We start from the raw sequence: 16,255 nt of genomic DNA on the forward strand, positions 1-16,255 counted from the left end.
TAAGCCACATGTGTTTTTAATTTTATTATTTAACATAAAAAGAGTAGTACAGAGGATTTTGCTGAACAGACAAACAAGAAACAGACAATCAGGATAGACTAGTTGTTTGTGTTGAAGGATTTACATTTGTGTCTAGTACTTCCTTTACTCCCTTTACTTCCTTTGATTAACATTGTAAATTGACAGTTAGATTTGTTGTTGAAACAAAACTATGATGAAAGACATAAGATAAAGCTATGATGAAGCATGTTGACCTGGAATGAAGCTACATCATGTGGTTGTTTCATTAAGATGTTGCCATTGCATTTCTTTCAGCATCAATGCAAATGGTCGCTCGACTCAATGACGATCGCCATGACAACATCAACTACATGTTTGCAAGTCCTGAAGAAGGAGCAGTACCTTTATGCTGAAGCCTCTAGTTTCTCTGGAGTGACTGCTGAGCTTGACGCCGCCCTGTCACCTAATATATGGGAGCCAATAGTCAGCACAGCTTCATCAGCATACAGACTTCTCTATATGGACAAAGGAGACCTTCCTCCCTCAAAGAGAGACTCTCCTCTCATGACCGGACACACAGCGTTAGGTAATGCTGGAGTATCCATCCACCCAGCTCAGCATGTTGAGGCTCAGTCTAACCTGCTCCTCCTTGTTGAGGCTCCAGTGACTGATGACTTCAAACTCATTGAGAGACTGAGGCTGCTTCAGCACTCCTCCACTGGTTTTGACAATGACTACCACCTGGAGGCAGTTGGACAGAGATACCTCTATGCTCCCCCAGGTGACACATCTGGATTTGTGGCTGACTGCTGCTCACCCTGTGGATCCACTCTGGGCTTCCTGGATGAGTGGGAGCCACTGGTCAAATCCCACTTTGACTTGGAGAAGGAGGGATTTGGTGAGGAGCTCCTCTACGCTTCATCACATCTCTCTAGATTTGCAGTTGACTGCTCCCCACAGCATGGGCTGATTCTGGACCAGCTTGACAAATTGGAACCTGTTGTCAGCAGCACTGATTCTCACCTGATGCAGTTCCTCTCAGTCCTCCTGGAGGAGGAGGAACTTGGTGAAAAGCACCTCTATGATTCCTCATCAGTGAGTTCTACATTTCTAGCTGCCTGCGCTGCACACCATGCCCCTACTCAAGATCATCTTGATGAATGGGAGCCAATTGTCAGAACTGATTCTAAACTGATGCTGCTCCTCCAGGACTTGGAGAATGAGAAAGACGAATGTCCTTTTATCATCAATACGGAAACATTCAGGCCTCGTGCACAGATTGAGGCCGCTGCTGAAAGCTCTGTCACCCTGATCCACCTGCTTAAGGAAGGATCAACCGACCTGCTTCAGGAGTCAGAGGCTCCAGCCATCCAGGTTCAGGTCAAGGCTCCACCATGCTTGATTGAAACCATGAAGGCAGCAGACAACAAGGCAGCAGCCATCCTGAACCAGCAGGATATCAGTGTATCAAGCGCAGTCCATGAGGCCAAGGACATCCAGGCTGACCACCCTCCACCTATTCAGGAGGCTGAAGCTTCACGTTCATCCTCTCTTCTCCATGTGTGTGAGGCTGTTGTTCACATCAAGGTGTCTAGCAGTTTGTTCCATGAGACCAAGGACACTGAGGATCTGTCCTTTCTGACCCTGGAAAAGACACTTCCACCCGTCCAGCTGGTCGAACCTATAGGACCTCAGAGTTCCAGTGCCGAAGACAGCCTGCCAACAAAACCAAAGAAGAAGAAGCGTGGCTTCTTTTCTGGGCTATCCCGCATTTTCCTTAGGAAGAACAAGAAATCTGTAGTCCACTTCTGAACTCCTGTCATCTTCCTATCCACTTTACAGAAATGAATAGAGCTGCAACGAACTATTTTGATAATCGATTAATTGGTTTGAGTAATTTTGAAAAGTCAAAATTCTCTGATTCCAGCTTCTTAAATGTGAATATTTTCTGGTTTCTTTCCTCCTCTATGACAGTAAACTGAATATCTTTGGGTTGTGGACAAAACAAGACATTTGAGGACGTCATCTTGGGCTTTGGGAAACACTGACCCACATTTTTCACCATTTTCTGACATTTTATAGACCAAACAACTAATTGATTAATCGCGAAAATAATCGACAGATTAATCGTCAATGAAAATAATCGTTAGTTGCAGCCCTAGAAATGAACAACTGAATCATATCATTTGAATACATTAATTTGCACACTACTGTTACAGTGTCTTTGCACAACACACCTTTATTCATGCAGTTGTGGGTAACCTGTAGCCTAAAGCAGTGACAGTGTAATGGAATTACTAAATATATGTTATACATTTTCTTTACCTCTATTACTAACAATGCAATCAATATTTATTCTAAATGTGGCTGTTTTTTCACTGAGAGACTTTTGCTTTAAATATTTTTATTTTTATTTTTATTTAACCTTTATTTAACCAGGCAGGTCAATTAAGAACAAATTCTTATTTACAATGACGGCCTAGCGAGAGGACAAAAGGACCTCTGGAAGGGTAAAGGGAAAAGGGGACAAAAAACACCCCCCCCAAAAAAAAAAAAACACGCAAAAGAAACTAAACAAAGAACAATCCAGATAGGACTATCAGACACAACTGTTACATAAATCGCAGAGGCAGAGAAACCCAACACAGTATGGGAACGGGGAAATAATCAAAACATACACCAAACAAAATATGCCACTTATTTTCTGCAAAAAAAACATAAAATTATTACTATTATTATTATTCACTATGATGAAGACTGATATTTGGCTATGAAGGACAAGTATGAAACAATAGTTTTTTTTTTGTTTTTTTCTTACTTTCCATGATTTTGAATTTTCTTCAGTTATGTCAAAATAGCACATGTAGGCCAATGGAAATAAAGCGTATATATTGATAGACAAATACATAGATAATGAACTACAAATCCCAGAATGGACGTCACAAGGTAATCCCGACATCATCAAGGTTCATTTGTAGCACTCAAAACATTTCAAAACAGCTGGATCCACATGGTTCCACTCATTCAATCGATCAGAGGATTTACAGTGCAAGAGTAATGGATCGGCTGTGTCCATAACAGCCTTAGCTCGGTAAAGGACTGCAATTTGCTGTACTGTAGCAGGCATTATGGAAACACATGTGTCTGAGGGTAAAGAAGCTGATCTTTCAATACAGAGATTGAAACATTTGCAATCACTGACGATAGCAATTACATGATGGAGGGGTGGGAGGTGGTGGGTAGGGTGTGTGTGTGTGTGTGTGTGTGGTGACAGATTTAGTTGAAGAAATACTGAGGGAGGAATTGGGCAATCAACTTTATCTCTAACATTTGCAAAGACAAAGAAAAAGAAAGACGTTTTGGCCTAATTTTGCCCCTTTTACTCCTATTTAGTCTCCATACGCTTAAGTGGGTCAAATTGATTCAAAGACATAATGATGCTGGGGCGGCTTGCCTATGCACAAAATGTCTACACATGCTTAAACGTCACCGTCACAAAACGTAAATCCAGGATGGAGGGGCTGAGTGAATGTGGTCTGGACTCTGTGGAGGAGAGTCATGGGTTCAGAGACGCTGTAGAAGGACAGAATACCTGCCCTGTGATCCAGGTACACTCCTATTGTGGAATGCAGAGGAGCTGGGATGGGAGTTTTGATACTGTTATGTCTGAATTCACAACTATTGTTGGAACAATCTAATGCCCAAGACCTGTCATTGCATCCAGATAGATTACAGGGTCCTTCACTGCTAATATCCTTATATGAGACTGCTACTGAAGCTCCCCAACTACTCCACTCCACCTCCCAGTAACAACGTCCAGTCAGACCCTCCTTACTCAGGACCTCACGCAATTTAAGGAGACGAGAATATTTTCCCTTTTTTTCCCTGTTGCTCACAGAAGAGAAACTCACATATGTGCGTGCTGTGTTTGGATCCAGTGTGATTTTCCGTGAATATTGTAAGAATTCAGCTCTGGTCTTGGGCTCTGGTTGTGGCAGTAAAACATCCACTTCAGTCACTGTCAATGAGATCTTAGGCCATTCCTCTCTCAGAATGCCCCGGAGTTTATCTCTGGCCTCTGACACAGCTGCAGTCATACCCTTAATGTTGCGCAGAGGACTGATATCGGTGCCGGGTGAGTCTGTAGATTCACTGAGACGTGACAGCGAGGGGTAACTGTGTAGAAAATGGATGTGATCCTCTGTGTGTGAGAGCTGCTCCAGCTCAGCGTCTTTCCTCCTCAGCTCAGCGATCTCCCGCTTCAGCTTCTCCTGAAGTTCTTCGGCCCGACTCGCTTCCTCTTTCTGCCGGGATCTGATCCGCTCCTTCACCTCAGACCTTCTTTTCTCAATGAACTGGACCAGCTCGGTGAAGATCTTCTCACTGTCCTCCACTGCTTCATCGGCAGAGCGATCGATAGCCTCCGCCTCCTGTTGAAGCACCTTCACGTCTTTCTCTCTGTCCTGGATTCTCTGCTGGATTTGTTGCCGACTCACCCCGAGCTCTTTCTGCTTCTCGGTCCTTTCTGCTGCAGCTGAGACTTTGTCGTGGCCTTTATGTTCATCCACGGAGCAGAGATAGCAGATACACTGCTGATCAGTACGGCAGAACATCTTCATCACCTCGTCGTGACGAGAGCAGATGTTCTCCTGAAGCTTCTTGGAGGGGTCGACCAGCTTGTGTTTTTCAAAGGTAGAGGATTCATAGTGAGGCTGGAGGTGCTGCTCACAGTAAGAGGCCAGACACACCAGACAGGACTTGAGGGCTTTCAGCTTTCTCCCAGCGCAGAAATCACAAGCCACGTCTCCAGGTCCGGTGTTCCGCGCAGGACTGCCCCCCCGTACATGCGTGCCTCCCCAATGTAAACACACGCGTTGTACAGTCCTGCCTCCCGTACAGTGCTGCCCCCTGTTGTAGTTTCGTATTTCAGCCGCCAGGTGTCATCTGGGCACAAACACACTGTTTACTGCAGGCAGGTGTGCTGTACAAATGTGTTTCCCGTGGACAAGTAGGTATATGTTCAGTGGTAAAAAAAAAAATATAACCTCATAAAGTATTTTCTGTACACGCTATTTCCAAACGTCAAAAACAAAATTCTAGATCTCTAAATATAAGATGTATTGTAAACATGGGTTAATGTTTATTAGTAATTTAGTTTATTAGTCCTGAATTTCAAATTTAAAAAAGTGCTGTCCTATCCTAATAAAAAAAATCTAAACAATTTAAACAATTCATAACTTTACAAATAAGTGGGCCTATATATACGCTATCTGACATAATGGGACAGACATGCAACAAAGCAAATAATGAGCAAGTATTGAGCCCATGACCTTCAATTCTGCAGCCTGTACTGGGAGGCAGTTCCTTAGACCACTGAGCCACTGTGACCTCTCTCATATGTCTCTTGTAAATCCCATTTGTGTTTCTATCATTGTGTTTTGTTTTTCTAAATTACTCTCTATGACTGGGGAAAGAATGGGGAAATTCATGAAACACACCAATCTTTTTTTTTTTTTTAAAGATTTATTTTATGCTTTACTGACAAAGATGGTGCGAGAGAGAGACAGGAAGGTATGGGAGAGAGGGGAGGACATGCAGCAAAGAATTCGAACACGGGTCGCTGCGAGAAGGACTGAACCTTATGGTACGCGCTCTACTCAGTGAGCCACCAGGGTGCCCCACCTTGGCTCTAGTCTTGCTGGTTTCTCTTTATATTGGATTAATGACAGTATTTTGCTTTTAGAGTGGCCAATCCACTCCCCTTAGTTATATAAATTATTGACACAATAGGAAAGCTGAGAGGACGGAGTAGGGGAAAACATCAGAGAAGGTTCTGGTGGGACGGAAGCCCAGACCAGCAGGGGAAGACCTGCATGTAGACCCAAAGACAGGCGGACTGCCACTACCTCTGGACATGAAAATGTCTGTCTACCCTAAATGATAAGGCATAAGAGCAATCATTTTATGACTTGGGTTCAATTCACTCTCCAACCAGGAGATTAAGACAAAACAGTAGAAAAGAAGATTGAGGGGAAAAGTACATTAACTTACATTGGAGTTGAACCTTTCAGCAAACTGAGACTCCTTGATTTTCACTAAACTACACAGGGAGGTGAAACATCCGGGGCAAGACAACATATCCATATTATCTGAAGTGTTACAGTGAGTGTTGTCATGTGTAAAATTTGAGGTCATTCCTTTTGTACATTTGTGAATGAATGGTAGGCCTATCACACATCTAAAATACTCAAGAGGCTTGTATATATGCCTTCCCATGTGAATGATTCTGTGCCTTAGCTCTGATACACAAGTAATGATAAATCAACCAGGATTGCAATTTACAAACTAAAGACCAATTTGGGTTCAGTTATTACATTTTTGCATTGGATTACCATACAAAGCGAGAAAGGCATAATCACAGAGGGTGAATCACCTTATACAGATTCTACAGTTCATACCAAAGTTGTTTTTACCCCACATTTAAGTCTATCAAAACGTGTAGAATCTTTGTACCAAAGAACTGGAGAAATGCCATCAACAAATGAACCAAACCAAATCAGCTGAATGAGCTTTTAAAAATGCAGTGAAGGGTTTGGAGGCCGATTCAGTTGGGGTTTGTAAATGCTTCCCTATAGCTAGACTCATCTACTCTTTTTAGGTGCAGGATTCTGTGTGTTTTTTATTACTTCTTTTACTGCCTTGTTTTTATTGTATGTCTCTTCATGTTTGTTTTTGTATGTTGTTGCAACACTGTATCTCTGCTGTCTTGGCCAGGGCTCCCTCGAAAAAGAGATCTTGTAATCTCAATGAGACTCACATGGTTAAATAAAGGTTAAATAAAATAAATAAATAAAAACCTTAACTACAACCTCAAACCAGATTTTTTCCGTTTACCCCTTTAACCCATTTGTAGAACAGGCTGTCCTTTCCACTTAGAATACATTATACAGATCTAACCAGATCTAACACAGCAAGAACCCAATCAAGCATATTAATGAGCATTTGCTCATTAATATGCTTGATTGGGTTAATATGCTGACTGACTGCTGTTTGAAATTTTATCTCACTGTAGCATACAGCACATCCTCAGCAACAATACACTGCATTGGGTCAGCGTATTTGAAATGGCCTACAACTTTTTGAGAGTTACCACAATGATCATGACAAACTTGTCTTCAATGTATTGCATGTGAGAGGCATGGAGAGAAAATGCAACAGGAAAAGGTGATTAAAATCAACAATTTTTACCCTCAACAGTAACATGCAATAATTTCAAAGATTTTACTGAGTTAGTTCATATAATATCAAATCACTTTATCTAGCACTAACCTGTGGATGGCATGTCTGGGGATACAGATATGCAGAACAGAGAAATAACTTTTTCCCATAGTTGATATGGTAGGCTGATAGTATACCAACAAGCAATACATGTGTTTTGCCTGAAAATAGCATTTCAACATCTGTACTACCGTCTAAAACCTTTAGCTCGGTGCCTGTTTGGTTTCAGACTGCCTTGTGACTTGCTTTGAACACAGAAGAGGTAAGCTTAGCCTGCGTGCATATCAAAATGAAGCTGAGAAGAAATAGCATTTAACTTGTTTATTTAAAAATCGTACTTGACAAAAAAAATCGACAAAACTATTTTGACTGTAGTAGCCCAATATTTTATATTATTATTATTTTATTTTATATTTTAAGTAGGCCTTATGTTCGCCTGGCTCAAATAAATGATTGTGAACAAGACAACATATGAATCTCCAGTTAATTCAAAGTATTACATTTGCAAGATACACCTTTGTTTGCTCGTCGTACCAAGCCGTCTCCCCCCCCCAGCGCAGACACTACTGAGCAGACTCAAGTTTACCTCAGGAAAGTAAGACAGGCACAGATTCAATTGTGGAGTACATGCGCCGTCTAGTGGAGAACTGCTGTATTACACGGGAGGCAGCGCTGTACGGGAGGCAGGATTGTACGACGCGTGTGTTTACACTGGGGAGGCACGCATGTACGGGGGGGCAGTCCTGCGCGGAACACCGGTGTTCCGCGCAGGACTGCCCCCCCGTACATGCCTGCCTCCCCAGTGTAAACACACGCGTCGTACAATCCTGCCTCCCGTACAGCGCTGCCTCCCGTGTAATACAGCAGTTCTCCACTAGACGGCGCATGTACTCCACAATTGAATCTGTGCCTGTCTTACTCTCCTGAGGTAAACTTGAGTCTGCTCAGTAGTGTCTGCACTGGTCTGCTGCGGGGGGAGACAGCTTGGTACGACGAGCAAACAAAGGTGTATCTTGCAAATGTTGTACTTTGAATTAACTGGAGATTCATATGTTGTCTTGTTCACAATAATTTATTTAAGCTTGTATTAATTTACTAAGGCCTTGGAATATTTGACTGCTAACCGTTCTTTACCCAGAGCCAGGCGAACATAAGGCCTACTTAAAATATAAAATAAAATAATAATAATATAAAATATTGGGCTACTTGTACAGTCAAAATAGTTTTGTGGATTTTTTTTGTCAAGTACGATTTTTAAATAAACTAGTTAAATGCTATTTCTTCTCAGCTTCATTTTGATATGCACGCAGGCTAAGCTTGCTTCTTGTTTTCTTACCTCTTCTGTGTTCAAAGCAAGTCACAAGGCAGTCTGAAACCAAACAGGCACCGAGGTAAAGGTTTTAGACGGTAGTACAGATGTTGAAATGCTATTTTCAGGCAAAACACATGTATTGCTTGTTGGTATACTATCAGCCTACCATATCAACTATGGAAAAAAGTTATTTCTCTGTTCTGCATATCTGTATCCCCAGACATGCCATCCACAGGTTAGTGTTAGATAAAGTGATTTGATATTATATGAACTAACTCAGTAAAATCTTTGAAATTATTGCATGTTACTGTTGAGGGTAAAAATTGTTGATTTGAATCACCTTTTCCTGTTGCATTTTCTCTCCATGCCTCTCACATGCAATACATTGAAGACAAGTTTGTCATGATCATTGTGGTAACTCTCAAAAAGTTGTAGGCCATTTCAAATAGGCCGACCCAATGCAGTGTATTGTTACTGAGGATGTTCTGTATGCTACAGTGAGATAAAATTTCAAACAGCAGTCAGTCAGGTGTTCACCCTCCAACACCCCTGGACCCAAACAACCATATTTATGAGCAAATGCTCATTAATATGCTTGATTGGGTTCTTGCTGTGTTAGATCTGGTTAGATCTGTATAATGTATTCTAAGTGGAAAGGACAGCTTGTTCTACAAATGGGTTAAAGGGGTAAACGGAAAAAATCTGGTTTGAGGTTGTAGTTAAGGTTTTTATTTATTTATTTTATTTAACCTTTATTTAACCATGTGAGTCTCATTGAGATTACAAGATCTCTTTTTCGATGGAGCCCTGGCCAAGACAGCAGCGATACAGTGTTGCAACATACAAAAACAAACATGAAGAGACATACAATAAAAACAAGGCAGTAAAAGAAGTAATAAAAAACACACAGAATCCTGTACCTAAAAAGAGTAGATGAGTCTAGCTATAGGGAAGCATTTACAAACTCCAATTGAATCGGCCTCCAAACCCTTCACTGCATTTTTAAAAGCTCATTCAGCTGATTTGGTTTGGTTCATTTGTTGATGGCATTTCTCCAGTTCTTTGGTACAAAGATTCTACACGTTTTGATAGACTTAAATGTGGGGTAAAAACAACTTTGATATGAACTGTAGAATCCGTATAAGGTGATTCACCCTCTGTGATTATGCCTTTCTTTCTCGCTTTGTATGGTAATCCAATGCAAAAATGTAATAACTGAACCCAAATTGGTCTTTAGTTTGTAAATTGCAATCCTGGTTGATTTATCATTACTTGTGTATCAGAGCTAAGGCACAGAATCATTCACATGGGAAGGCATATATACAAGCCTCTTGAGTATTTTAGATGTGTGATAGGCCTACCATTCATTCACAAATGTACAAAAGTAGTGACCTCAAATTTTACACATGACAACACTCACTGTAACACTTCAGATAATATGGATATGTTGTCTTGCCCCGGATGTTTCACCTCCCTGTGTAGTTTAGTGAAAATCAAGGAGTCTCAGTTTGCTGAAAGGTTCAACTCCAATGTAAGTTAATGTACTTTTCCCCTCAATCTTCTTTTCTACTGTTTTGTCTTAATCTCCTGGTTGGAGAGTGAATTGAACCCAAGTCATAAAATGATTGCTCTTATGCCTTATCATTTAGGGTAGACAGACATTTTCATGTCCAGAGGTAGTGGCAGTCCGCCTGTCTTTGGGTCTACATGCAGGTCTTCCCCTGCTGGTCTGGGCTTCTGTCCCACCAGAACCTTCTCTGATGTTTTCCCCTACTCCGTCCTCTCAGCTTTCCTATTGTGTCAATAATTTATATAACTAAGGGGAGTGGATTGGCCACTCTAAAAGCAAAATACTGTCATTAATCCAATATAAAGAGAAACCAGCAAGACTAGAGCCAAGGTGGGGCACCCTGGTGGCTCACTGAGTAGAGCGCGTACCATAAGGTTCAGTCCTTCTCGCAGCGACCCGTGTTCGAAATCTTTGCTGCATGTCCTCCCCTCTCTCTCCCATACCTTCCTGTCTCTCTCTCGCACCATCTTTGTCAGTAAAGCATAAAATAAATCTTTAAAAAAAAAAAAAAGATTGGTGTGTTTCATGAATTTCCCCATTCTTTCCCCAGTCATAGAGAGTAATTTAGAAAAACAAAACACAATGATAGAAACACAAATGGGATTTACAAGCGACATATGAGAAAGGTCACAGTGGCTCAGTGGTCTAAGGAACTGCCTCAGAGTACAGCTGCAGAAATGAAGGTCATGGGTTCAATACTTGCTCATTATTTGCTTTGTTGCATGTCTGTCCCATTATGTCAGATAGCGTATATATAGGCCCACTTATTTGTAAAGTCATGAATTGTTTAAATTGTTTAGATTTTTTTTATTAGGATAGGACAGCACTTTTTTAATTTGAAATTCAGGACTAATAAACTAAATTACTAATAAACATTAACCCATGTTTACAATACATCTTATATTTAGAGATCTAGAATTTTGTTTTTGACGTTTGGAAATAGCGTGTACAGAAAATACTTTATGAGGTTATATTTTTTTTTTACCACTGAACATATACCTACTTGTCCACGGGAAACACATTTGTACAGCACACCTGCCTGCAGTAAACAGTGTCTTTGTGCCCAGATGACACCTGGCGGCTGAAATACGAAACTACAACAGGGGGCAGCGCTGTACGGGAGGCAGGACTGTACAACGCGTGTGTTTACATTGGGGAGGCACGCATGTACGGGGGGGCAGTCCTGCGCGGAACACCGGCATAGCAGCGATCAGGAGGAGCAGCTTGAAGTCCTGTCTTATTAAAATGTAGCCTAATATTGCCACTTTCATCAAATTAAAGTAAGTAAGGGTGTGTATATCTCCTTCTGAGAAGATTTGATACATGTCTGAATATGTGATCAACGAAACATAACTTGAGAATTATTTTGAATCCCCGGGCTCTACTAGTGAATTCGGCATACATGATCCATCAAGAATTCCTCATTTGAATAAAATTCCAACCTTTACAATTGTTTCGCCTGTTATTCCATTACAGTCTATGGTTATTCCCATAATCTCTAAATAAAATACACCGTGGAGGGCGATAGCGAGCAGTGTGAATCACTTCATAAAGTTGAAATTGTATTACATTAAGCTCTGTTTAGTGTATCTGTTGTATGCCGAAGTTATCAGAAGAGCCTTACGATTCAGAAAAGGTCTTAAATCGTGTTTTACGAGACACGTATGCTTGCCGATAAACGTTTTTCTACATTTTTGAATGGAGTTTGGCGTACAAAAACTCAATTTCTCTTCCTACGACAGAGAAAGGAACGTATCGGATTCGGCGCTACTTCACCCTAGTTAACTCTTCTATGCCATGTAAAAGAAATGAGTCGTAAAAGTAAAAACAGTTTATGATTATTGAGGATAAAGGCCTCAACACGCACGTCCCAACCAACATTCACAGTTGGAATAGAGTTTCTGACACATAGAGGAAATGAGGTTGATATGGTCTAATGCAAATCAGTGCGTCTGTGTAAACAGGTGAGTCCAGGGTAGGGCTGAATACCCGGAAGGAAACAAAAAACAAACATCATAACCGCCGACTCCATTTACAGGTAGGTAGGCAACCTGCTGTTGTGAAAAAGATACGAATAGCCTAATATAGCCTATATTAATACGAATTGTTTGTGGTTTGATTTACATACAATGGTCCTCGTTTTGTCAAATTGGCGTCTTTAGAAATCCGTGAGAAAATGAAGACTGCTGTTTATCTCGTACAATGATTGGTACAGCTTACCATGAGACAAAATGATTTGATTTGACTTGATTTTGATTGATTTGGGGAATAGAAACCTAGTCTAGAAAAAAGCACAATTGATGTAAGCTATAGCCTATTTGATTCCAGGATAGCACAAGAAAGGTTAGTTCAAACCGACCCTGGAAGAGCAAGTAACAACCCAAAACACTAAAAACACAATCAAAAGGCCAAAGGATATACATGAGATCAGCTGATGTTAAACATATAGACCTGATCATTATGTTCATAATTTTTGGAATCTGTTTTAAATGTGAGATGTCCATGATTTGCTTTTAACAAAGCACATGACACTTTACTTTTACACACTTTAAGTGGGGACTCGAGTCACATGACTTGGACTGGAGTCACAGTTTAATTGCTTGAGACTTGACTTGATGCATGAAGAGAAGACTTGAGACTTGACTTGACTTGGGTTCTGGTGACTTGGGACTTGACTCTGACTTGTACTCTGATGACTTGAAAAGGTTTCTAAAGTCTTAACTTGAGATCTTGTGTTTGTGTAAATGACTTCGATTGAAAGTGATGAGATTTGTTCCAGCAGACGACTGAATTGAAATTCTGTTTTCTGAATTTGTATGGAATGATTGAATTTATTGAAGTTGAAACTGATTCTAGAAATCAAACTCATGATGCTCTTACCAAGTTTTTATCCTATTAAAACCACATTGCATTGAAAAGTCCTAGATATTTAGTTTTCTTTAAGATATTAAATTGATACTGGACTCTTGATTTGTTCTGACTTGACTTGCTGTTCTACATTTAGACTTGAGACTTGACTTGAGACTTGTGCCTCAAGACTGGAGACTGCCAACAGGTGGTGAACCTTTTTCCATGGCTGAATGATAATACTTTGTGTACCTACTTTCTCTCTAATGTGTGCTCCACTGTCTGTTCCCATAGACCATATACAGTATTTACGTATATACCAGAGGTGCAGCAATGGAGCAGAGAAATCTCGGAGAGGAGTTTCAGGATCAGTTCAACGATGTGGTTTCCAGACTGCAGTCCAAGCAGCTCTTCCAGTCCGACTGGGACATAGCCTCTTTCGCCGTCTTCTTCATCTTCATCGGTAAGTGAAGGTGGATGGAGGTGGGTAACTCCAGCTCATAGAGGCCAGTCAGTGTCGTCCACCTCTGATATGATGGAGGTTCCCCCCTGACCACAGCTACAGAACAACATTCTGGAAAACCTGCAGTGAAATTTAGTTTCCTGTGCACATTTTATTTATTCATGTAATTCTTCAGTATTAATAAATTAAGTCTTCATTTAAACATTTCCCCTACCATTGAATAGCTGGTTTGGGTCATCCTGGCTTAAAGAGGAACACCAGCCTCTTTAAAAACCTTAATATTATTCATAAAGTTCAGCAGAACCACTAGGTGGCAGCACCATCATAGTGTAAAGTCATAGCCTTCCAATGGGAGAAAGGATGGAGTATAGGACAATGAAATTCTCTGTTTAAATGAATGTTTCTGTACCTATTATTTATTAATAAAGGTATTGGTTATTTGGTTTTCCAGTAATCATAGTTTACGTGGCTGATGCTCCTTTTGAAAGGACTATAGGCTACTGACTTTTTGGGAGTTTACCCAATATCTGATGAGAGGATTGGTATCGAAATTATTTCTGTCTGCATGCTAACACTTTAGCATACAGTTGCCTATATTAAGTCATGTAAAATATTAACATTGAAGATAAATCTTTTAGTAATCCAAAATTGGTATTGGTTTTTATTCTGTGGCCTGTAGAGTCATAACTTCTGAAAACAAAATCTCAACCTTCGTCAGTAGTGTCCATTACGAAGCGCAAAAAACTTTGCTAAGTTTTGTGTAAACCAAACTTGAAGTCTCGCAGGTAGAGAGATCTTCTGCCGTGGAAAGTGTGTTCCATTTTCTGACTTTAAGGATAATTCTAATCGCATGCAGTTACTTGATATACTGAATGTTAAAGCGTTAGCTTGCGATCAGATATTGGATAAAGTGACCACTGGGCCAAAGTCGGTGTAGACCATTAGGAGCTGCTAACCTGCCTAAAAGTATTTCATTAGTATGGCTTTTAGTGGAGAGTTTTAGTGTCCCATGATGGTCTAAATGCTGTTTCAGAGGCTTCTCCACCCTGACAAGAATACAATTCTGTGATCAATTTTTTTTTTTTTTTTTTTTTTTTTTAATATTTTAGTATGAAACAGAGATGTGGCCAAGCATTCATTTAAGAATAGGGAGGAGTGAACAAAAAAGAAGCAAAAATGAATTTTCACATCCTCCCATTCAGTACAAATATCAGCTCAGATGTCGATCTCTTATAGATCTGAGATTATAATGAAGAAAAGACGAAAAGATAACATGGACAAATGAGACAATAAATGCAAGCAATACCAAGAATACAATTCTGGAGGGAAACACTGAATACACTCAAACGCATTCTTATGTGTGTTCTGTATGCTCCATGTTGTGTCAGGTATGGTCCTGCTGCTGGTCATCCTGGTCCTCATCCGCTGCTGCTGCTGCTGCTGTTGTGATGAGAAGGTAAACGCACACACACACACACACACACACAAAGGCAGAGACCACAGACCCTTTAGGGTTGTGTATGGTGCTGTATGGTGATAGTAACGGCAGTGTCTCCCGACTGAAAGAGTGCTGTTGTGGAAAATAAACGCCTTCTACCCTCTGTCTCCTCTGCAGCCCCGAAGACAGAAAGTGGGAATAGAGAACATGGCTCTGGAGCCCTGACAACCGACTCGCTGCACTGAAAGTAGTTTGATTTCTACAAAATGACTCACAAAGTTGATTTATGCTAGAAGCAACTCTTTATCCACGTGCCAAAGCGAGTGCTTCGCTTGTATCATCACCTGTCTCTAAAGCATCCAGCCTTTCACTCTGGTTTAGAATGAAGTTTTTTTCCCCCCCGACCTACTTTTGCCACCTAATGGTGGAAATCTGAGACATGTGATCTTGTTTAGTTTGAAAACTAAACAGTCAGTTAAAATGGCTGATTGGAACCTTTTAAACTTCTCATTGTGTTTTTATTTCTCTGTAAATTTGAGTAATATCACTTCCTTTCTCTCTCTTGGTGAAAAGTTCTTAACATGTACATTTTTTGCTTACTCTTTAATAAAAAGGTGAACTTTGCCAATGTACAAGCACTCATGTATTCACTTCTGTAAAATTTATTTATAGAGCGCTTTTCTTATGAAACAGGTTTGTGACAAAGTCATTTACAGAGAGCAACCACACACACACACACACACACACACACATTGATTCTTGTTTTATTGAATGTATTTTTTATTGATGAACTGTAATGACTATTGATAGTCATTATATGATGGAGTGCTAACCCAGCACACACACACTCACACACACACACACACACACAGACTCACGCACACACACACACATTGATTCTTGTTTTATTGAATGTATTTTTTATTGTTGAACTGTTATGACTATTGATAGTCATTATATGATGGAGTGCTAACCCAGCACACACACACACACACACGCTTTGGCAACATTGTTTGTAAACTTTCATGCCAATAAAGCAATTGAATTGAGCAAAGGACACAAAAACAGATAAAAAAAACCCAAAAATAATAAAAGCAGGAGATGGAACAGGTGGATCACAAACTCCAAGAAACGGGTCCAAAGCTTGTATTAGTGTATGTGTGTGTGGAAAGGACAGCATTAGGGTTTAACTGATGGGGGTTTTTGAAGGCCGATAAAGATATTTTGGAATGCAGCTGCTGATAGCTAGTATGCAATATTTTCTAATTTCGCAATTTTCATCAAAATTCCAAGTAGTTGGTGCTTCTCCCAGAATGAGAACAGAACAAATGGGGGTTTTCATCATAA

General features: G+C 40.4%; 2 protein-coding genes across 3 annotated transcripts; one reads left to right on the forward strand and one right to left on the reverse strand.

Annotated features, from left to right (window-relative positions):
• Positions 1–3,446: 3,446 nt before the first annotated feature.
• Positions 3,447–11,571, reverse strand: LOC139640321 (tripartite motif-containing protein 16-like). Its single transcript, XM_071514509.1, has 3 exons — positions 11,563–11,571; positions 11,360–11,396; positions 3,447–4,816 (listed from the first exon to the last, which is right to left on the reverse strand). The coding sequence occupies exons 1-3, from the start codon at positions 11,569–11,571 to the stop codon at positions 3,480–3,482; spliced, it is 1,383 nt and encodes a 460-aa protein (XP_071370610.1). The 3' UTR covers positions 3,447–3,479.
• Positions 11,572–12,147: 576 nt separating this feature from the next.
• smim22 (small integral membrane protein 22) lies at positions 12,148–15,531 on the forward strand. 2 transcript variants are annotated; one of them, XM_071514507.1, is made up of 4 exons: positions 12,148–12,198; positions 13,302–13,470; positions 14,859–14,926; positions 15,086–15,531. In XM_071514507.1, exons 2-4 carry the CDS (start codon positions 13,341–13,343, stop codon positions 15,131–15,133), a joined length of 246 nt encoding a protein of 81 aa, XP_071370608.1. In that variant the 5' UTR covers positions 12,148–12,198; positions 13,302–13,340; the 3' UTR covers positions 15,134–15,531. The 2 variants fall into 2 exon arrangements, with proteins under 2 accessions (XP_071370608.1, XP_071370609.1); XM_071514508.1 differs by lacking the exon at positions 12,148–12,198.
• Positions 15,532–16,255: the final 724 nt, after the last annotated feature.

Source organism: Centroberyx affinis, unplaced genomic scaffold (assembly GCF_046629955.1).
Source record: "Centroberyx affinis isolate AG114_WGS23_722 - 3 ecotype Tasmania unplaced genomic scaffold, CSIRO-AGI_Caff_v1 ptg009069l_1, whole genome shotgun sequence".
Lineage (NCBI taxonomy): Eukaryota > Metazoa > Chordata > Actinopteri > Beryciformes > Berycidae > Centroberyx > Centroberyx affinis.